General features: G+C 58.0%; 1 protein-coding gene across 1 annotated transcript in view; it reads left to right on the top strand.

Moving 5' to 3' along the window:
• The first annotated feature begins 350 nt into the window (after window positions 1–350).
• Col5a1 (collagen type V alpha 1 chain) overlaps window positions 351–22,852 on the top strand; it is a 191,169-nt gene continuing 168,667 nt past the window's right edge. The window contains 1 exon segment of the mRNA XM_048813424.1: window positions 351–485. Within this exon segment, the coding sequence (XP_048669381.1) occupies window positions 351–485 (135 nt within the window).

Raw genomic sequence — 22,852 nt, 5'->3', positions numbered from 1 at the left:
ATACAGAGAGGATTTGATTCAGTGACGATCCTCACCAGTGACAGCGGTGACCACAGGGCTGTGTTGAGAAGGGTTCTGAGGCTCATCTGGGCTCCGTAGCAGGAAGAGCTCCGGGGGAGGAAGAAGGGAAGGGGGCGGGGTCAGTGCCTGCCATTCGCTCTCCTGGGACTAAACGGGGCTCAGTCAGTAGCACCCCTGGGCATTCCCATGCTCTTCCCTCCTGCTTCCTCTTGGGGAGACAGGAGACCACCTTTGTTTGAGAGTCAAAAAAACCGAGACTCTAAAGCAAGCTTCCCAGGGCATGCAGCCTGCAGGTGACTGAGCTGGCTGCCAGGCTGGGGTGCGGAGGAATGGGGTGGTCCCTGGTGGGGGCCGCCGTCGACCTGCAGGAGCAGAAGGCCCAGCCACAGAGGCTTTGGGTGCTGGTGCCTGACCCTCCCACTCCTAGTGGAGACTGGACTGTCCTGCAGAAGGCCCGCAGCAAGGTCAGCCTCCTCCTCAGGCCTCCTGCCTGGGTGGGTAGAGGGTGGGGTGGAAGGCCTCCATGCACGGGTGGCCAGCAGTGCCATCTGTCAGGCCGGCTGCCCTGCTGGCCACTCCCACAGCCCCTGGGGGAGCGCAGCGCAGTGTCCCTGGGAGTTCCTGCTCTGCAGGCTCAGATGAGACAAGTGGGCCTCACCTTGGTCTGGAAACTTCTTTTTCATACATGGGCCCTTTCCTGCAGAAGAGGGTTGTCTCGTGTGTTCCTTGGTACCCAGAAGGCCTGGCAAAGGGGGGGACACAGCGACTCCCTGGTGGTCTAGTGGCACCAAAGCAACAGTCACACGACGGTGCCCCCAAGCCCAGGATGGACCTTCGGTGGTCCCCACATCTACTGGACAGTCCAGTCCTTGGGCTCTTCGGCTTTACTCCTCAGGGAAAATGGACCCAGAGTTCTGCAGCCCTCCTCTGGCCTGTCTGGCTGTGGCCAGGGTTGGTCTGCTGTCCCCAGCCTGTTCCAGGCCAGCCTCCCTGCGCCCCACTGAAGAGCTAGCTATCAGCCTCTCGGTGGTGATTAAGAACTCACTCTATTAACTATTGACTCACAGTCTGAAAATGTGCCCGTGGCATAGCTGTGGCCAGCGGGCCTGGCTTGGTGGCCCCAGGCCCCGCCTGGCCTCACTGCCAGAGGGTCCCCTCCCAGGCATGCACACGGCCAGCACCTTCCTGCCACCACAGTGACCTTCCTTGCAGAGCCTGGAGCTCAGCCTCACCAGGGTTTGGCCCCAGACCTGGGCCGAAGGGGCGGAGTGGCGAGGCCATCTGGGGTGGAATCAGTGTTCAGACGGGAGAGGAAATTGCCCTGAGATGGCCGAGACGGCAGGAAGAAGGAGCCTGGACAGCCAAGTTCAACAGAGGGGACTCGGGTGGGGGCTGGAGGCCACTCTCCAGCAGGGCTCTGGGTGCCCCGCCCTGGCCATGCGGTGCTCTGCTCTGCTGACATGGGGCCCAGTCAAGGCTGAGGACCAGAGGGAGAGCTACCTCCCCTTCTTCTGCCTCCTCGAGCATTGGCCAGGCTGGACAGGCCTGGACAGGAGCTCCAGAGATGTGGTGGTCCCCCCAAGAGCAGAATGGGGAGGGTCAAGGTGGGTGTGAGTGTAGGTGCAGCCCCCGTGGATGGGTGGTCCAGACTGGTCACCAGCCCTGGGCTGGACTTCCCTGGAGGACTTGAGGGTGTTGTCTCCTTGCAGTCCTTGGGCCCTGGTCTATCTGCCCCTTTAACACTCACAACAGTGAGGCACCTCATGAGCCCTGGACCCTACACCCAGAGGGCAGGGTTGGGCCTTTGCTCTAGGGTCCCCCTAGCTGCCCCTGCCACTGTCCACACCCTGGGAATGGGGTGAGTGTTGGAGGAGTGCATGTGGAGCGCAGGAAGCGTGGTCTCTGAGGCTGACGCGTCTCCCCTGCGAACCGGGCTGTGGGGGAGGGGAAGGGGAAGGGGCTGGTCAGGGCCAGGCTGGCCTGCTGGAGAGGACAGCTGGGGCCACGACCAAGCGTGGTCAGTGACATGGCTTCTGATGACTGACCTGGGCGATCAGTCCTGCCCATGGCCCCAGAGGTGCTCCCTGATGGCTGGAGACAGTGGCCCTGGGTCCACTGGACACACCCTCTGGGTCCTCCTTGGCCTCACCATGGCTCAGTAGCTCAGGTGGTGGCTGTTTGATCTGGGGGCCGAAGCACTACCCTGAGAGTCACCCTGAGTAGCCTGCAGCTCAGCAATGACACTGTCTGAAGACCAAGGTGTGTCCAGTACTTCCCGAGGGCCTGCTGTGTGCTGGGCCTATTGAGTTGCACCGAGCCTCCTTGCCGCCCTGGGGCAGTGGGGCAGGAGAGGCCTCGGGGCCACTCTGCACCTTCCACGCGGGGCTCCTCCTGAACTCCAGGCTTCCGGGGGCTGGGCAGGAGCAGGGGCAGGACCAGGATGGATGACCAGGACCCCCTCCCACCTGGCCGAATGTGACGGACCCAAGCAGAGGCCAAGTCTGTATGAGTTTCTTCCCCAAATACCCAAGCCTTCTGCTGTCCAGTGCACCTTGGCTCTTGAGGGAGCGTCCTGTGTGACTCTGGAAACTTCCAGCGCCCTGGACTCCCTGGGAGGCATGTTGTGAGGTTTCTGATCCCTCCTGTGAGTCCCGGGGAGATTGGCCTCCGAAGGCTTCCTTGCCCAAAGCCCTTCCAGGTGGGCAGCATGGGGGAGGAGCAGGGGAGGGGCCTTCGGAGGACTGTGGCAAGGAGGATTGGCCTGTCCAGAGGCACTGGGAGGTGACTGGGCGGTGGCAACCTGTGGGCCGGGCACCATGAGCCCCCTGAAGAGGCGGGAGGAGGCTACGGGTGGCAGGTGGGCAGCTGCGTGGCAGAGGGAGGGGCCCAGAGCTCAGGGAACAGAGGCGGGCGGGGAGGAGACGGCTGGACAAGGCGCGAGACCCAAGGCCTCTGGGCACAGATGGGAAGGCAACAGGGCAGCGGCCTTTGTTGGGCTTCAGAGACCTGGGTTCCGGCTGCCCTGACGGCACTGGCCCTGGGGCTGGCTTCTTCCCCGGAGATGGGCTGGTGCTTCTTGCTCTGCCCTTGTCCAGCTATGGAAGGTTGGATGAGCTGGTCTAGGTGACAACAGCTCCTCTGCGGAGGTGTCCCCAGGGCCTCCGTCCTTTTCCTGCAGCTGTAGCCGAGAGACGGTCATCGATAGGAAACTGGCCGGCAAGTCCAGGAGCAAGGCAGCGGGGCCTCGCTCCACAGATGAAGGGCAGAGGGAGAAAGTGCCACACAGAGGAGAGGGGGAGCTCGCCCTGCAGCACACCAGCCTCGCGGTGACAGCCCCGACCCAGGCGCCGCCTCAAGACCCTGTCACTTCTGAAAGGCCCGTCTCTTGATCCCGTGCAGCAGAGCTCTGGAGAGGCGTGGCAGCCCTGTGCTGGATGGAGAACGCTCCCGCCTCCCTTGAGAGCTGCCTGTCCGCACAGGGCCCTGGGCCCCCCCGGCCCCATCAGGATCGGCAAACCAACCCTCCTGATGACACCTTGCTGGGCCCACGGCCACGGTGGACATCACCAATTCACTGCAGAACCCCTTCCTGCGGAGGGGCTCTGCCCCTGAGTCCTCGGGCTCAGCTCTGTAGGTGGATCCCAGGTGCTCCCAAGACAAGCCCCCACCCCCCACCCAGGCCAAGTGTCCACCGTGTTGCTGGGTTCTGGGGACGAGCAGAGCAGTGGGCCCAGTCGCACGTGCCGACCTTTGTCTTCTGAGGACACTCTGTGGACTGCGTGCTCTGGGCAGGGGCCAGATCGCCTGAGAAGGAGAGGAGGTCCTGTCGGGGGGCATCTGGACGCCAGACGTAGAGGTTGAGCTCATCCTGGTGTAGGGCCAGCCGCTCGCTCTTCCCGAGGATCCTGGAGCCAGGCCAGGCCTGGGGTGGGGGTCAGGGAGGGGTTTGAACCATCGCTACATGGCTTCTCTAGAATCCCAGAGGGTCAGTGGTGCATGGGCAATGTGTCCCACTGTGCTGAGAGTGCCTTTTCCTTGTCCTGGGTCCTCAGATGTTTTGGGCACAGGAAAATGGGGACCTCGGGGAGGCCTAGTGGGCCAAAGGCCTTGTGTTCATCCCAAGCTATCACCACCATGCTGTGTGGCCATGGGCACTTCCGTTGCCCTCTCTGGGACACTGTTTCCCCATTTGTGACTCTGCCTCGTCCCTCAATGGGCATTGCCCTCATGGACTCTGCTTTCTAGGCCAACAGTTAACACTGCATAAATGAAGAGCTGGCCGAAGGAACCTGGCCTACGGTGTGAAGTGTCTTGGAAGACATCGGAAGAGGGCTGGGGATGTGGCTCAAGCCGTAGCGCACTCTCCTGGCATGTGTGGGGCGCTGGGTTCGATCCTCAGCACCACATAAAAAAAAAATAAAGACGTTGTGTCCACCAAAAACTAAAACTCTTCTCTCTCTCTTAAAAAAAAAAAAAAAAAAAAGACATCGGAAGAGATAATGAAGGATCCCAGGGATTTTTCTCTCCTACCCCCAGATCTGGTTGAATCACCAGCTCAGCTGATCCATGCAGAACAGAAATCCAAGAAAGCTAACAGAGAGGGGGTTAGAAAGCATCACTGATCGCATTAATCAGTACAGTTGGCTGCCCCTAGGCAGAGTGGCCAGCGGGTGGAGGGAGGGACCTCAGAGATGTGGTCGTGGAGGGGAACTTGCATATTCCCTGTCACACAGCAGGATTTACGATCACATTGCAATCTCCGGGTGCCCCTGGTCATTTTCCACACTATCAGACCGTGTCTAAAGTTGTATTTCAGACATGGTTTGGGCCATACATTTGTTTTTTAAGTTGTAGGACACAATACCTTTATCTTTTCATTTATTTATGTGGTGCCGAGGATCGAACCCAGTGCCCCAGCATGCAAGGCAAGCACGCTCCCCCTGAGCCACAACCCAGCCCTGGGCTGCACCTTTTAATATGGAAATGCATTTAAATCAGGGTCACTGTCCCTCAGGGGTGGTCAGTCCTCTGGGTCTGCCAGATGTGTTCTTCTTCATCTTGGACGGGGTGTAGCTGGGCCTTTCTGTCATCCGTCTCAAGCATCAGGCAGAAAGGCACGTTCCTTCCGACCGTCTCCAGCTGAACCCCACTCCTCGGCTCCCACCGCTGCTGTTCACCGTGGCATGAAGCACGAAGACGTTTTCCAGCTCCAACTTGAGCCCTGTGCCCCTGCCTGGGCAGGGTGGGCGGGCGGTCTGCAACTCCTTGGTAGCCACTGTGCTCTGGAAGGAGGGCTCTGGGAGCCGGAGGGCTCTGGGAGCCAGCGGGCACTGCAGGTGAGTGCTGGTCCCTGTTTTCAGATGAGACTCAGAGGAGGGCAGGCCTTGCCCAGGGCCCTGCAGGCTGGCTCTGCTTGGGTGGCTCTGGTCCCAAGAAGGTCACAGTGGCGCTCTCACTGGACCCGAACGCTGTCTCCTCGACCCCCTCTGGGACACACTTCTCCCTCAAGAATCTCCCAGTCCATGAGGCCAAATCGGAAGTGAAGTGGAGTCAGGGGCCCCTGGGAGGGTCAGGATCACGCCTGCTGGGGCTCCTGCCTTCCTGCCCCAAGGTCAACGACCTCATGCTGTCAGTGTGGGGTGGGACAGACGTCCTGGGGCTGGACATGCTGACTGATGTGTGCTGAGCACACCTTGCTCTAGCGAGAGCACCCGCACCGAGTGCTCTCAACAGATAGGGCAGATTCTATCACCCCCATTTTATAGACCAGAAAGTGGAGACCGTGAAGGGCAGTGACCCCTCCCCACATCCACACAGCAGTTTGGAATCAGGTCGTCAGGGACCTTGGCCAGATTGGGCTGTGCGCCCCCCGGAAGAGGCACACTTGCGCCAGTCGTCAGGGTCCTGCGGCTGAACCAGGGAGGGTCTCGCGATGCTGGCTGGACAGTGAAACGCCGGGGAAGCCTGCCAGCACCAGTGGGCCTGGAGCCAGTGGTGTGTCCAGTGCTTGAACCACGTCAGCTCGGCCTAACCCTGTGTGGGGCCCAGATGGCCTGGCCGCTTCTGTACATCATCGTCTGCCTGAGATATGTGGTCTGCAAGGAACCAGAACACTGGGCTCCAGGTCCCCCAGGGCCCGCGGGGGGCGGGGGGGATGTTCTAGCAGGGCAGGAAGCGAGCGGGGGTGGGGCCGCGTTCCTCACGCAGGGAGATTAGGCTGTGCTGCCCAGCCAATCAGCCTGCAGAAGAGCCCCTTGGCCTGCACATGTGCAGGACAGAAAGCCTACGTGGGGAGCAGTAAGCATGCCAAAGGGTGGACCTTCTTCTCTTCCCAGTCCCCAGGCCCAGCTGCCTGTGGGCTGTTGCATGGAAGGGTTCGGTCACCATATGCAACGGAGCCCTTCTGCGTGCGTGTCCAGTCCCTCCGGGACTCCTTCCTGCACACGGGCTGCTTTCCAGGGTGCTTGCCCCCATAGGCTTTGCATTTACTTATTTACAGATTTTTATCACAAGATGCATTTTAAGTGCACAGTAGTAGCTGCAACACAGCGTGATGTCTTACATGTATGCGAGGTGTGACCATCAGATCAAGGTGATTAAGGTAGACAAGTCATGATGTCACCTCCACTGTGGTGAGCACGGGGGTGCTTCCCCCCTCAGCTGCACCCTGTGTCCACGGCCACGTTCTTTCTACCGCCTCTTCCTGGAATCTGGAAACCACTCTTCTCCTTGGCGTCCAGGAGATCATGGCCAGCGGTCTAGAAGGCCTGAGAGGCAGGAAGCATGCCAGGGGAGGTTCAAGCTGTTTTGCACCCGCCCCGAGAGGTTCTTCTCGATAGCTGTGGCCTCCTGGCCAGGATCCCCCCAGCACAGCAGGTCGCTGGTATTGGGGGGCCAACCACGCACAGTGGAAGCTGCAGGGAGATGTGGGGGGACAGCCAGACAGTGCATCCGACAGCTGTTCCCACTAGCTTCATGAGTGACCCTGGGCAGCACAGATCCCCGGGCACATCCTGCTTGTTTGTTTGCTTGTTTGTTTCTGCCCGTTCACACCTGAGTGTCACGGCACCAACACCTGAAAAGACTGTACTTTCCCACTGAATTCTCTGTATGCCCAGTCGAAAAACAGTTGAACAACATCCCAAACTATGAATTACTTACACATAAATCTTACAAAACATGCACAGGACTTAGAGTGGGAAAGTGCGAAACATTGGTGAAATAAGTGGAAGATCTAAATATACGGGGAGAAGACAGGAATGAGAGACTGAAGAACCTTATGCCTGATTAAGGAGGGTCATCCAGCACATACCAGGAGCCCCTAGAACTAACAAGAAAGCCAACCCAACTGAAAATGAGCAAAACATCTCAACAGACTCGTACCAAGCAAGAGACAGAGCCAGTGAGCTCGAGAATGCTCGGCGTCATCGGGCGAGAGAAAGGCAAACGCAGGCAGCAGCGAGGGCTCACCACGCACCTGTCAGAGTGCCGAGCGCAGCCACCAGACCCCCATCCGAGTAGGGATGCAAGATGGTGTGGCCACCTGCGGATTTCCCTCCACCCAAGACAGACCTGCCCCGTGAGCCAGAGTCGCACTGCTGGGGGGTCACGAGGTGAACTGAAACAGCCCACACCTGTGTGTTTGTAGGAGCATTACTGAGATCCCCAAAGACAGGAGGCAGCTGTGGTGCCCTCTGATAGCCGACCCCGGGCCCTCCCTATCCAGGAAGCCTCAGCCATGGAAAGGGGCAGGCTGTTGGTTCACGAGCATTAATCTAAGGCGTGAGTCTTAAATGCATCGCATGGGGAGAAGTTGGGTGGAAAAGCCCACACATCGTGTTCCGTTTGAATGGTGCCCCAGAAGAGGCAGAACCGTGGGCAGAGCAGATCCGTGGCTGCCAGGTTGGTATGGGAGTGTGGTTAGTGCTGAAGGCCACACACAGGACACCCTCGGGGTGACTGGATGGAACGGCAGGGCACAGTAGCTGTGGACACTGTGTGTGTGTAAAACAGCAGCTCACGACCCAAGGGGCAAAATTCATGCATGAAATTAGAAAAACTCCCGACCCAGATGCTGAGGGGATCCCAGGATGAACTGCAGACGGTGAAAAGAAGCCGCAGGTCACAGCGTCCCTGAGGGCTGGGGAAGGACACTGACCTGGGAAACTCGGGGAACAGTTTGGACTAGAAGCCGGGAGCCAGGAGAGGAAGAGCCCAGCATGAGCCCAGGTGAGGGGTGCTTGTCATAGGAGTGGGCCACAGACCCGCCGACTCGGCCTGGGTTGACCAAGTACCCTGGAGCTAGTGGTTCCAGGTCCTCCCGTTGGAGAGGCAGTCTACACGGGGGCACCGGCCACAGTCGACGGCGCTATGAGCTCCCGTGAGCTCCACTAGCCACCAGTGGACAGGTGCAGAAAGAACTGGAGAGACCCTGGCTACGTGGGCCGCATGGGCCGTTGACATTGTTCCCAGGCTGTCTGCTGACAGAGGCCTGGCACTACAGTGGCCCATGGTGGCAAACACACCAGGTCCAGACCTTGGCTTTGAACACGATTCTCCGCCAGAAGGGACCAGATGAGCATGGAGCGTCCTGTGCTGCTGGAAGCAGAGAAGTGGGCAGCGCCCCCAAGGCTGGAGCGGTCCCAGGGACGCTACCTCAGGAGCACCCGTGGCCAAAGCTGGAGTGATCTGACTGGTGTTGGAGTAAAACCCAAAGTATCGTAAGAACGGACAGCTACGGTTCCATACCCATGGGCAGCCACGAACGGCCACGTCAGCAGACGGGAAGGGGCACAGGGGAGCGCAGGTAGTCAGCAAGACGCCTCCCCCGGCCGCCACCTTGGGTGGGCGCTGCACTTGTTCCTGAGCCCAGGAGTGAGAGTGGGAAGTCACATCACGAGAAGCCCCGGAAGGCCCGCCTGGTCAGGGCGCCAGGGTATGCATCCGCAGATGCACGCACCTGTGTGACACGGGGGGCAGGGCACCTCCCTCCTGCACTACCCTCCCTCGAACCCGAACGGGGGGCACGAGAGGCACACGGGACCATCTCCATTTGGGAAATGCTGGCCAAGTGCATCAGACAGAGGCAGAGGGAGCTCAGCCCGGAGGAAGCAAGGGCCACGGTGACTAAATGCCACGCAGGTCCTGGGACAGAGGAGCGGGGTGTCTGTGTGTGTGTGTGTGTGTGTGTGTGTGTGTGTGAGACGGTTGCTTGTGGACGGACGTGCGGTGATCAGTCACTGGGACCACAGTGGAGAGGTGACCGCGGGGTGCTGGCTGTGGGGAGAAGTGGGTGCGTGTCCCTGGGAGCTCTGTGGGTCCTGGCAGATTTTTCTTTAAATTCAAAACTATTTTAAAATTTAGAGCCCACTTTTTTAAACCCTTCGGGTGTATTCCTGTGGTTCTGTTTCTAGACTTTCTACCCCACCCCCTCCCTGGGTGGAGTGGATGGACCCTTCCTATCAGGGGTGTGTGCCTTTAGGGAGTGACCTCAAGCTGGGCAGCACCAGCCCTCCCTGAGGGTGATGACGGGGGACATTCTGGGTCCCCCGAGCACATGGGACTTGCAGAGGGCTTCCGCCTGCAGGCTCTGGAGCCGGAACACCTGCACCGGGGGTCGGCTGTGTGACCTTGGCTGACTTACTCAACCTTCCTATGCTCTGTGGGGGTTGTGCCTGCCAAACAGGAGACGCTCATAGCTTTCAGGGTTGAGCAGGGTTGAGTGAGCTCATGTCCACAGACATGCCGAGAGCCGTGCTTGTGCAGGGTAAGGGCCCAGGGACGTTGGCTTCGGTCATCTTGCCGTTGGCACTTGGTATGTTCAAGGAGGGATGCATGAATGGTGGTGGCATGGACTCCTGTGTCATCAGTGCCACTGGTCTAAGGATGTGGCCCTTGAGGGGAGGGCTCAAGGGTCTTGCCAGTGAGTGCACGTGGGGGTGGCCTCAGCTGCCCATGCTGAGGGTAGTGTGGCCGTGGCCCTCCTACTCAGCTCGTGGGCTCCGGAAGGCCCCATGACCCTGCAGCCTCTCTTAGGAGAAGGGTGGGCACGTTCTCTCCCAGTGCTGCTGGGGTTGTTAGGAGCCAGGACAAGGCGGGAGGAAGCCGCAACCCCAGCGGGCCTTCGGGGATGCAAAGGCACTGTCGAAAACTGTCACTCACTGATTGTGCCTTGGAACGGGCTCTGGAAGGCTACTGGACATACAGTCATGTTGAGATGGTGACCAATGACCACTGGACAGGTGAGAACAGAAACTCTGCCCTGCCTGGTGACACCTGCCCTCTGTGGGAGGAGGGAAGTGGGGATGCACCCAGGGAAGCCCAGGCTCACCCCAAGGCACGCTCCTGCTCTTCAGACGCTCCTGAGACTGTGCCAGGAGGAGGGACCATGGACCTGGGCAGCTTGGTCTGCCCTGGCGACCATCCATGCGTGGCACCTTCTTGCAATGAAATACCATTCAGCAGAACAAAGCAGCTACCAGCAAAACAAAACCACAAACCCAGGCGGACACACAGGGACAGACCGAGCCGCACGGGACAACATGCACACACCCAGAAACATAATTGCAAGGGGAAAGAGCCAGACTTCAAAGAAAACTGACTGTAGGTTCCATTTATATGACATTCGAGCACAGACAAAACTGTACTATATTTTTAGGGCTGCAAAATTAGATAGTAAATCTCCAAAGAGAAGAGAAGGAGGCAATCACCCCAGGAGCCTAGCCGGTGGTTATCTCCGGGAGGGACACACAAGGCTGGCATCGGGGCAGCAGTGGGCTGTTGACCTGGGTGCTGGGCACGGGGATGTTCGCTCTGTGACACTCCCATGTGTCCTTGTGTGTTGTGTTTCACAGTGAAAGTAACGTCAGAAGTTAAGACATATGGGGAGGGAGGCCGTGTGAGCACCCTCGGAAGACACCAGGACACCTGGAAGGGCCCTGGGTCATGGGGAGAGCCAGGTCTTTGGACGGAGACGGAGCTGGGCTGAGCCTGACCTAGGCCTCTTGCAGTCAGGAGCAGGGCTGACACCCCACAGATGGCATGGCACTGCCAGTGCTGCCGTCACCACAGTCCTCCAGACAGCCTGGGGCAGAAACCCAGGCCACCGTCCCCCGCTTCCTGCACATCCACGCCACCTCCCATTGAGAGGTGGTTAATTTCCCCTCCCCTGGTCCCCAAGGATGTCAGTCAATAAAACGTGGTCAAAGCAATGTCCAGGCCCTGCCGAGCTCCTCCTCAGGTCATGTGGGAGGGCTTCCTGGGACGTTGGCCGCTGGGCCTTGGTCCTTGGTCCCAGAGCCTGGTCTTCCTGGGCCCACAGCGTGTGCCTCTGGCTACTGGAGAAGGTGCTGAAAACCACCTGGGCAGGCGTCTTGCTGAGGGAGGGGACTGGGTCAGTTCAACCAGCTCTCGCTGGGAGCAGGCTGTCCTCTTTCTGCAGAATTCCCACCTGTGGACGAGCCCAGATGAGGCTGGGGTGCTGGTCGAGGTGGGGCTTACGCAGGTACACGAGGAAGGCTGGAGGCTCTTGGTGCCCGTCCGTGGGAAGGGCAGAGGGTCCAATGCCAGGCAGCCTTGGTGCTCTGGTGAAGCCACAGCAGGATGCCCCAATCTGCCAGCCTGTGAGGGGGTGAGGATAAGCCAGATCCCGCCCCTCGTGTGGTAAAGGCCCAAGAAGGACAGAAGGGGAGGGAGGAGACGTTGCTCTCTCTGGCTGCCTGCGACATTGGTCTTCTGCTCTTGAATTGGAATGGACAGCAGTGGCCTTTCTGGTCCTCAGGCCTTTGGAGTCAGACTGAACCCACACCAGCTCTGCTGGGTCTCCAGCTTGCCCATGGTGGCCCTTCTCAGCCCCCATAATCTCGCTGTCTCCGCAGCCAGAGTGAAGGCACCCCCAGACCGTAGGAGGCCATCCTGCAGAGGCACCAGTACATAGAGTGCATCCTGATCTCGTAGATGAGACGTGATGAGGGTGCAAGGAGAACTAGTCAGTTCACCTGTGTTAAAATGAAAGACCTCTGATCATCCAAAAGTGCCAAGAACAAAACCAGACGGCCAGCGCGGAGTTGACGCTCAAACGCGTACAATGGCGGCACATCCAGAGTCTGTTGGGGGTTCCAACCAGACAATAAGAAGACTCACGCTCCCCTAGAGGGAGAATGAGCCAAGCATCAGGACAGGAAGTGCCCCAGAGCACCCAGATCTGGGCCACAGCACCCTGAGCTCGGGGCTTGTCCTCGCACGAGCTGGGCCCCGGTGAAATGGCCATTTGCAGGTCACACAGGTGGCCGTGGGGCTTTCATATGGTTCCTTCCCAGCAACCAGGGAAGCCCTGGGTACAACACATGAGCTGCCCCGTCCCCACACATGATCGCCAGGAAGCACAGTCTGAAAATACCATTGGCTGGCGAGGACGTGGCAGAGTCATGGAGGCTGACGGCTGGGGAGCGGGGTGACGGCCCGGAGCTGAAGAAGGGCTCCCCTGTACCCGGGGGTGCCCAACGAGACAGTTACCATGTGGCCCTGCAGCTCCACCCAGAATGAAAGCCGTCACTGAACAACTGCATGCTCGCGTCCACACTGGCATTGTTGGTAATGGCTAGGATGTGGAAAGAGCCCAAGTGCCCACCAGTTAAGGAGCATCAAGGAAATGGGCGGTAGCCACACAGCAGCTGAGATGAAGCCCCTGCCACCTCCACCTGGGGGCTCTGGGGACCTGCCAGGGACACGCTGCCACGTCCCTCGGCTGTGTGGTCCTGTTGGCAGGGACACATGGGCAGGGAATCCAGGGACAGATGGCAGAGCCCTGGTAGCTCAGGGTGGGGACAGCTAGAGAAGCAGGGTCTCCTTCAGAGATGAGAGGCTATCCTCGGTCGATTGTGGTGATGGCGGAGACGTGATCACACTGCAGATCTTGGAACTGTGGGTTGTAAACGGATGACACGGGTGACCTGGGCGGTAGGTGAATTACGTGTTGATAAGCCCTTAAGACAACAAGCAGCACCGGCCCCTGCTTCCTTCCTAACTTGTCACCCCGACGCCCCGGGGCACCCTGGACAAGCACCTTCAAAGGCCAGCAGCAGTAGTGCCTGGTCATGGAAATCCAGAAGCCCCCTATGGGCACCTCACGAGGAAAGGGAATAACCGTGTGCAGGTGGCATCCACCCACGGGGGACTGGGGGTGGTGACACTGCTGTGTGAACCAGAGCTGCACACGCACACCAACAGGCAACTCAGTACTGGCCAGACCATCGGAGCACAGAGGGTTGGAAAGTCAGACTGGGGACAGGTCCTGGCTCGCCGGCCTCTCCCCTGACTACGGAGCCCTCCTGACCCTCATGAAAAGGCCTTTGGTCCCCACTGGCCACGCAGGGCTGGATCTGGCTTCCAGAAGCCCCTTCATATGGGCTTGACCAGGCGGTGGATGCTTTCTGGCCACTTCTCACTGGAGGCCAGGGAACTGGACGGTGTCTGAGCCCAGCAGGGGTGGCCAAGGGTCAGCTGCCAGCCCCGAGAACAGGAACGTGTTCACTTTGCAGTGATGGTCACTTTCTGAAAAGAAAATCACATGCCTTTTAGGTTTTCAAACAATGAAGGATTCTAAAAAATGAAGCTAGTGAGAGACTCTATGTCCTGTGTGTCCGGCGGTCACTGCTGTGCGCCAGCCAGAGAGTGCCGTGTGATCCAACCCTGGTGTGCTGGGGCTCCTGTGAGCAGGAAGAGGGACAGGGCACACTGTGCACGGCGTCTCTCTGCCACACCTTATCCAGACATCACATCTGACAAGACTGCACAGCTGGGGACAGGACCATTGAGGCTCCTTCACTCCTCCTGGGTGCTGAGGTGGTCAGGCCACGGGACCTCAGCAGGGCTGCTGGCCAAGTACTTCCATGTGGCCCAGGCTTCTCACACCACGCCCAACTCTGGGAGGCAGACATCATACTTGGTGGCTCTGGGCTCTAAAAGGCAGTGGGTCGGCAGACAGAGCAGACACTGAGTGGCCATCGTCACCCAGCTTCAGGTATCATGCACGTCACACTGTCTCTGTGCTCTCTTGGCCAGAACGGCCACAAGCCCACAGATCTGGACAGTCCCCATCTCTAGGTGGAATGGTGGTCAGGTCACACTGCAGGAGACTGGTGGGAGGGAAAGCACGGTCACAGCTGTCCTTGGAAAATGTCATCTCCCTTGTCACGTGAGATGCACACCGCCTCTGGGTACTGGCCAGGGAGTGGAGAGATGTCTGGGGCTCTATCTTCCTGTCTTTTATTTACCTTTCTGGAATGTCGTCACTTTCTACCTCCCTCCCCTACTCCACCAAACACCTGTAGAGGAATAAGTTTTACAAACCTACAGTTGGATCCTGCTGAAATTCCCCCAAGGAAGCACTAGTATGCCTCTGAGATCAAGGATTCTGTAGCAGTTGCGTATCGGAGGTGGTTTGGTCATTAATGGGATCGGGATTCTTGCCCCACGTGACTGGGTTGGTTCTCCAGGCACAAACGAGTTCTCGCTCTTGAAGGACCGATTATGTCGAGAGTTGGTTACTAAAAAGCGAAGCCACCTTTCATGTTTCACTTCTACACGTGGCTGCCTCCACTTCCACTTGAAGACCGTGTTATGGAGCAGCATGGGGCCCCACTGAATGTCACCACCTGACTTCCCAGGACCCAGGACCAGGAGCATCAATAAACTATTCTCCTTTATAATTTTCCCAGTCTCAGGTACTCTGTTATAACAATAGAACATGGACTAGACACAGACCTTCAGTCCAGACCACAGCCAACGTGATCACCACCCAGCAATCTACCCAGGTGTGTACTCATTTTTGTGTTTGTGCAACAAATTGTCATAAACAGAAAAGAAAGTTGCTCAAAATGATAGGATGCCATACATTGGTCCTCAAATATTCACGGGTTGGGGAGGTAAATGAGGAGACCTGGCCAGTGCAGTCAACCTCACAGTGGATTGCCTATGACTCACAGTGTCCAGAGCTAGATAGGCCCTTGGAGCTACTGCATGTCCCAAATGGTGCCAGTGCGGGCTGGCTTTTCCACAGGTCCCTGGCAAGATAAACCGAATGAGAGCACGTCTCGAGGATGTCATAAAGCTCCATACAGTGTCCTGAGATCACGTTTTTTTCTATTTTATGAGATGGAGGTCTTACAAGATGTTTTCAACATTGACACTCCTCAGTTTGCCTCCTGATTCTCAGGGTGGGAATTATGCTGACAGTAAAGGCCCCAAACCTGGAAGCCTCTGGGATTATCCACCCCTCTCCCTGGTGAAGAGCAAACACCACAAGGCAAAGACCACAAGGCCAGAGGGGCCAGGGACTTGGCCAAGGCCAGGTGGACACCATCAGTCGCTTGTCCATGTGCTCTTGCTCTCTGTGGGTCCCCATGCACAGACAAAGCACCTGCTGTGGATTCAGAGCTGACTCTATCACCCAGAAGGCTGCAGGTAGCCTGAGGAACGTGACCAAATCCTTGCCCACGCCCACCAGCCACTGTAACCCAGGTCTTACCTTCAGTGCCATCCCTTCTGTCCCTGGATCCCACAAGGTCGTGAGCTTGATGATCTCAAATACCCTGTGTGGCCCTGCCTGGGCCCTCTCCAGCCGGGGCCCCCTTCCCTGCCCTGACCCTGGTGAACAGGACCAAGGCTCCTGGGTGGACCAGTTTCCTGTGATTTCTGGGCTTTGTGCCTGGGCTTCAGTCTCTGCTGGACTCAGGGCTCCCCTCCCCATGCAAGTGGTAGAAGGACTAACATACCTTAGACTTTAGAAGTCAAGGACACATGCTGTCATCTGTGGGCAGACACGGAAAGAGGAGTAAAAAGTGAATTCAGTAAACTCACTAATTTCGGGATAGAAAAATTAATTCCATTCACCCACACCTTTAAAAGATTTTAAAACATTTAAAGATGTCATTCATAGTGGTATCAAAACACGTGAAGTTTTCTAAGTTATTAAAAATCATAGAAAGTATCTTGATAGTAAACTAAAAACCTCAGTGAGATAGATGAGAGAAAAGCAAACAACAGCAGGATGTATCGATGCATCGTGTTCATAGGTGGAAGACCCGACCACACAAAGAGGTTCACAGCAAAGGCACCGAGACATCCCTGGAGAAAAGACAGGTGTTTAACAAAGGGTGCTGGGACAACTGCTACCCATATGGCGAAGAAGGAGACTAGACTTTGTCTCTAACCTGCACAAAACCAACTAAAAATGGACCAGAGACCTGGGAATTAGACCAGAAACCACGCAAATCCTAGAGGAAAAAGCAGGGTCAACACTGGAGCTTGTAGACACAGACAACGGCTTCTCCATAGGACCCCTCAGCTCAGGAAATGATGCCAGAGTTAATAGATGGGATGGCATCAAATTAAAAATCTTCTGCACAGCCAAGGAAACAGGAACGTGAAGAGAGAACCCACAGAATAAAAGAGAATCTGCTGTTTGCTCCTCTGACAGAGGACTAACATCCAGATTACATAAAGAACTCAAAGAACTTTGCACCAAAAACCCAGATAGCCCAATTAATAACTGGGCAAATGAACTAAACAGACACTTCTCAAAAGAAGAAATACAAATGGCCAACAAATATGTGAAAAAGCGTTCAGCATCATTAGCAATTAGGGAAATGTAAACCAAAACTACACTGAGATTTCATCTTGCTCCAGTGAGAGTGGCCACGATCAAGAATGCAATAATGATAAATGCTGGAGAGGAGGTGGAGGAAAAGGAGCACTTCTACACTGTTGGAGGGACTGTAAGTCCCTGCAGCCACTACGGAAATCAGTGTGAAAGTCCCCCAGAACATTAGGCATGGAGCCACCCTTTGACCCAGCTGTACCACTCCTGGGTATTTATCCTAAAGAATTTAAGTCACAGAGATATATGCACACCCAGGTTTATGGCCACACAATTTGCAGCAGTCCAACTATGGAACGAGCTAAGTATTCACCAACAGATGACTGGATAAAGAAAATGTGGTGTATACACACACTGAGCTTTATTCAGCCATAAAGAAAAGGAAATTATAAGATTTGCAGGAAAATGGATGGATCTGGATAATATCACATTAAGTGAAATAAACCAGACTTTGAAAGTCAAGGGTCAAATGTTTCCTCTCATGTGGAAGCTGGAGAGAGAGAGAGTGAGAGAGAGAAAGAGAGTAGAAAAAGGGTCTCACGGAAGTAGATGGAGCAGAGTGGAAGGTAGAGGAGGGGAGGGGCTGAGGGAAGGGGAGGGGCCAGGGAAGGCAGGTGACCGATGATGGTGACCGATGATGCTGTCCGTGTATCACAACGAAGCCCACTATCAGGTGTCATTATAATGCACCAATTTTTTTAAAAAAGTTTGTTCATCACCAAATTTATCCACTTTTGGTAGAACTGGACCCAGAACCCTGGTTCTTTATAGTAATTTATAAGCTGACTCTAAATTCTACATGGGAGTGTGAAGGGCCAAGGGTAGCCTAGACGGTGTTGGAGGAGAAGCAAAGCATTGAAGTTGCTCTACCGCCTTCTAAACTTACCATGGAACCAGGACAAGGGTGGATATTTCCCAAGCACCTCGGGGGGCCGAGGGACGGAGCACTGGATGGACCAGCCGCACAGTCCCTGGTAGGAGGTGCTGCACCAGGGGCTGGAAGGCAGCCTTGCTAAGCAAAGGGGTCCATCTCCTGGGCACCCATGCAGAAAAAAAAGGTGAGAGAGAGAAGGGGCCTTGGCCCTGACGCTGTCCCCAGCACCACTTCCAGGAGGCTGGAGGAGCCAAGAGCCGTCCATGGATGGCAAGGCCGTCTCCATGACCCTGGGTGGCAGGCTCTTCAGAGACCACAGGAAGCACAGGATTGCTCTGCAGGTGTCGACACTGGAAATGATAGTCGTCAAGACCTGGCTGGGTGACACAGATAGCCACAGAGCAGAGGAGGACGGGAGGACCCCGTGACCAGCAGGGCTCGGCTTCCAGGCACTGTGTGGAGCACTGTGTAGAACCAGGCGAGTGACAAGTACCTGCTCCCAGAAGAAAAGGGCGGGACACTTGAAAAGGCACTTCAGAAAGAGGGTGTTCAGGGCACACGAAGGCCCCCTTCATCCACCAGGAGGGGGCCCGTTAAACCCCAGTCACCGGAGTGTGGTCCTTCCATGCTTGGAAGGTCATTCAGCCAAGAAAAGGGCCGTGGAGCACACACCACCTCACGGGCAAGCCTGAAGCGTGGCACTAGGTGAAAGAAGCCAGACAGACACCAAGCTCCCATAGCGGGCGACTCCCATGACATAGAGACAGGAAGGAGACTGTGGGCTGGGCTGGGAGGGACGGGAGAGCTGGCTCAGTGGGCGGGTTTGGCTGCAGCGACGGAACATTCCGGAACTGTAGAGAAGAGGGGACCATGCAAATGGTGAATGGACTAATGCCATGAGATTGTGCACCTGAAAACGGATGATTTTATGATATGTCAATTCCGCCTCAATGAACATTTGAAACAAAACACAACAGACCACAGTGACACACTCCTCCAAAATGGCTCCCGCTAACAAGGGCCGACCAACCCTGGGTAGTGGGAAAGTGGAGACACCGGAACTCTCTCGTGCTGCAGTGGCCGCGTGACTCCAGCAACCACTGTGACTTTACTTACTAAAGCCGACGCTATGCCAGCTCTGGACTAGCAACCTCGGATGTGAGCCGTGGGAGCGCGGTGTCTAACGAGACGTGTGTTGAGGGCATTCACGGAGGCCTCGTCGGAGCACCCAGCTGGAAATCCCAAATGCCCGTCAACAGGACAGTGAGTCCGCAAGCTGCTGTGTGCCTGAGCCCAGGACCACTCCAGAGTGGCAGAGCGGTGCTGGGGCACCTGCAGGGCAGGCTCTCGCGAGAACACTGCAGTCTGCCAGGCTGGAGTCAGGGCCGTGGCCACCCTTGGCGAGGGGCAGGGACCGGTCTGGGAACTTCCAAGACAGCTTGCAGCACAGGATCAGATAGGACCAGTGGGAACACAGGAGGCAGCTGTGGGCCATGGCCAACCCCTGTGGGGGCAGAGGCCGAGCAGGGAGACCCCGCTGTGTCTCCAGGGAAAGCTCCCAGCTGTCCCACTCTCCCATTCAGTCCCCGCCAGGACTGCCCTGTGCCCTGGGTATCGCAGGCTCTGGCTGTGCCTGGTCCACAGCCAGGCTTCATAGGGCAGCGGCCTTGGGCCTACATGTGTTCAGGCACCCCCTGGGTCCTGGAAGGTGTCCCTCCTATGGGGGGACACCAGTAAAGGATTCCACTGATTGGACACCACCAGACTTTGTGCCTCCATAACCCTTGGCGTGGACCTCATGTGCATCCTGTCCCTAAGGAGAGGAGAGGGCACCGGAATGGGTGAGTTGCAGGGGCCCAGGACTTGAGGGGGCTGCTGTGGGAGCCGCCCTCCTGGGTGGAAGATCTGCTCAGCCATCCTCCCCTCTCTATGAGCTCATAGCCACACTCTCCCCCACAGTTGTTCCGTTCTGCTCTGGGGCCTCCCCTTCGCGGCAGGTGGCCCTGGCTGGCCTCATCTCATACAGAATCTGCACCCCGCTGGAACACCGCCAGTCTGGGAGCTGTTTCTGGACTGTCCAGAAGCATCATCCAGAAGCATCATCCGACCACCTGCCTTCCTGGTATCTGGGAGGAGGGTGATGGGCTGGGAGGCAGGGAGGTCACCCAGCAGCACAGAGTGTGCACTGTCCTCCGGGCACTGGTGGCTGTACCCTGGTGATGGGCTGTAAGGGCTGATGCCGACATGCTGGCCTGGAGGGCCAGCATGGAGGTGACCTGCACCGTGTCACCTCACCTGAGGATCCCAGAGTGACATCTGAGGGTCCTGCTCCCCACGTGACCTGCCGGGGGCATGACAAAATTGTTGAAGAAGCCTTGGCCTTTGGAGACAGGCTGAGTAATTAGGAGGAGTCTCAGGGGAGCTCAGAGGGCCCGGACAGACAGCTGGAGTGGCTGCACAGCCCTCTCCGGGGAGTTCCTGGGCAGCTGGCTCCAACCCTGAACTTCATTCTGGTCCTTAGATGCTGCCCATAAGCAGAGGGGCCTGGGCTGTGTGCTCCCTGGGACGCTCTATCCTGGTGCCTGGATGTCTGCTGGCCTCCTTCAGATCTCAACTGACATGTCACCAGCCCTGGGAAGATTGTCCCTCCCAAGCCCACTCCAGACATGACTGGCCTTTGCTCCCAGGCCCCTGGTACTGACTGGGCTTTATATTTCCCAATTTGCGTGTGTCTCCCCTGCAGCCTGAGCGTGTCCAGCGGCCACTGCTCTGTCTTCCCTGTACTCCCGGGGCCTGCTGCTCCGAACCCCAGTGTACAGTGATCCCAGGAGAAAAGCGCCTCACTGTGCCAGGAGAGTCCAGGGGCTCCCAGAGGCCAGAGGACCTCCCTAGGGCACCTTTTCTGGAAGGAGGGAGCCCGTGCAAGGAGGTTGTGTGGGTTTACGAAGCAAAATGAAGGGCCAGCCTCGCTCAGGATGAATGGCCACAGGATCAAGGTGACCACTATGACGAAGCAGGTCCCAGGACCCAGCATCAGTGGGTGCCAAGGTGATGAGGGACAAATACAGGGGAAGGGTAAACTAGACCCACTGATTCCCCATAGCCCTGTGGTCACTACCCCGTCTCCAGATGAGGACACTGAGGCTCAGGGAAGCCAGGGAGTTCCTTCTGGAATTTTCTACCTCAGGAGTCTTGGGACAGCCTTCCAACGTTACTGAAGGAAAGTGGGGGACAGGCTGGGTGAGTTTGCCCCCATTGTCCCTGCGGCTATGTGGGCAGGGCAGGGCAGGGCTGTGATGCCACCTCTGGGCATGGTCTAGTGGACACAGGCCCCAGAGGAGAGCTGTGTGTCCCTCCTGGGTCCCCACCTGCTCCCGCCAGGCCTGCCCATGGACGGTCCCTTAGAGTGTCCCGGGCTGCTCAGATGGCACTGTGCATGGTGCACACCCCGGGGACACTGTCTCAGGGCCTTATTGCGGCTGTGTGGCGGGTACAGCACCCTGAGCCCGTTTGCTCCCCTGTGCTCGGGGAATGGGCTTGCCAGAGGCTTGGACGCACACAGTAGGCAGAAACTTCCGGACTCTTCTTGCCCATCCTCCCAGCTCTGGGAAGGCAGGCCCCAGCCAGCGAGAGGCCTGATGGGATCCTGACCTCCAGCCATTTCCTCTGACCCAGAGAGGCCCTCGGCCCTGGCCTCACTGCCCTGCTCCTGCTGGGTCTGGCAGTGTGGTGGGAAAACCCCTCATCCGGGCTCCTGAGCTGAGGCCCAGCCTGTCCTTCTGCAGGTCACTGACTCCTGGGCTCCTTCTGTAGAATGCTGTCTCGACAGGCTGCTTCCCCGGGCTGGACAGAGGCTGCCACCTCGGCCAGAGCCCCCTGAGGGGGTTGTCCTGAGTCCCCCTCTTGCCAATCTGTGGTTCTTGACCACTCTGGGGGTTCCGGGCACTCTGGTGTGTCGGGGCATAACTGATGGGTGGCAGATAGACACACGCACTCTTGAGATGTGGCAGGGAGCATGTGGAGCTGGAAGCGGCTCTGCAGAAGGTGCACCTTGGCCCTGGCTGAGGCCCTGTCCAGGGAAGGGGAAGGGGCGGGCTGTCGGGAGGGTACGTGTGAAGCACCTGCTCCCGGTGCCCTGGGAGCAACTTTGCATGGCCCCCAGCAGAGCCCCCTGAGTGCCCGGGTGCCGCACTGGCCTGGGTGGCCGTGGCTCAACCAGCCCCAGGCTTATAGTTGGCCACAAACCCCGTGAGGACCCGCGGTCCCCGGCTGCCAGCCCACGAGCTGCTTTCAACCCCTCTGTTGTGCCCTCTGCCTGCCAACCACCCCGTCCTGAGCGCAGGCTATCCACGTCGCTCTGCGGGCAGGCCCAGCATGACGCCTGCACGGGCGTGGGTGAGTCACGGCTGATGGCACGGGGTTTGAGGACACCTTCCTCCTCTCCCGAGTTCACTCTCAGCCTGGCCCTGGCCTTGCCTGTGCCTCCCCTGCCTGCCCCTCCCGGCCTCCCTTTGTCAGGGAGGGAGGGAGCCTTTACTCTGCCTCCGAGGACGGTATATAGTGACAGACCCACATCTGCTCTGACTCACTTTGCAAACATCCTTCACAGCCGGCTGCACCGCGCCCCCACCCCCAGCCTGGCCACGAGGTCCCCCGGGTTCCCAGGCTCAGGCCAGGCTTGTGCCATGTGAGGCCCAGGACCTGGCACCCCACACAGACCTGCCGCAGCAGACGTGCAGGCCCACGGTGAGCTGGCTGGCCTGTGGGGCTCTGGAGCTCACCCAGGGTGACCACGGAAGCTGCTGGAGCCGGGGTTGTCCTGAGAGCAACGACCCCTCTGTCTGCTCTCGGGTCTGAGAGGTCCCGTCCCCACCTTCCTCAGTTGGCCCACCCAGGACACCCTTAGAGTGGCCGAGCAGGAATCACCCACAGGACAGTGCAAAAAGCCAGGGGCACAGGACGGGTTCTGCTGTCCTCACCCTCAGCCTCCCCCGGCCCCTCCTCCACTCCCATCTGATCTCATTCTTGACCTGCAGCCAGGGCTAAGCCAGCATGGTCCTCGGGACAAGCCCCAGCTCCTCAGCAGAGATGAGACCCGCTTCACCTGGGCTCTGCCCACCCCCTCCGCCAGGGCCACGCGGCCTCCTTACGTCCCGAGGATGGCCTGTGGGCATGTGCCCTCGTGCTCTGCCCTCCAGCAGCCTTTATGGATGGCCTCCCATGCTCTGGGCCTCCCTGGCCCCCAGCCCCATGGTGCTGGCCTGGGTTCAGCTGGCAGCCCTGGGACCTCACCTTACACC

This window comes from Marmota marmota, unplaced genomic scaffold (assembly GCF_001458135.2).
Source record: "Marmota marmota marmota unplaced genomic scaffold, marMar, whole genome shotgun sequence".
NCBI classification, from domain to species: domain Eukaryota; kingdom Metazoa; phylum Chordata; class Mammalia; order Rodentia; family Sciuridae; genus Marmota; species Marmota marmota.
This window is presented reverse-complemented; position numbering and strand designations above follow the sequence as displayed.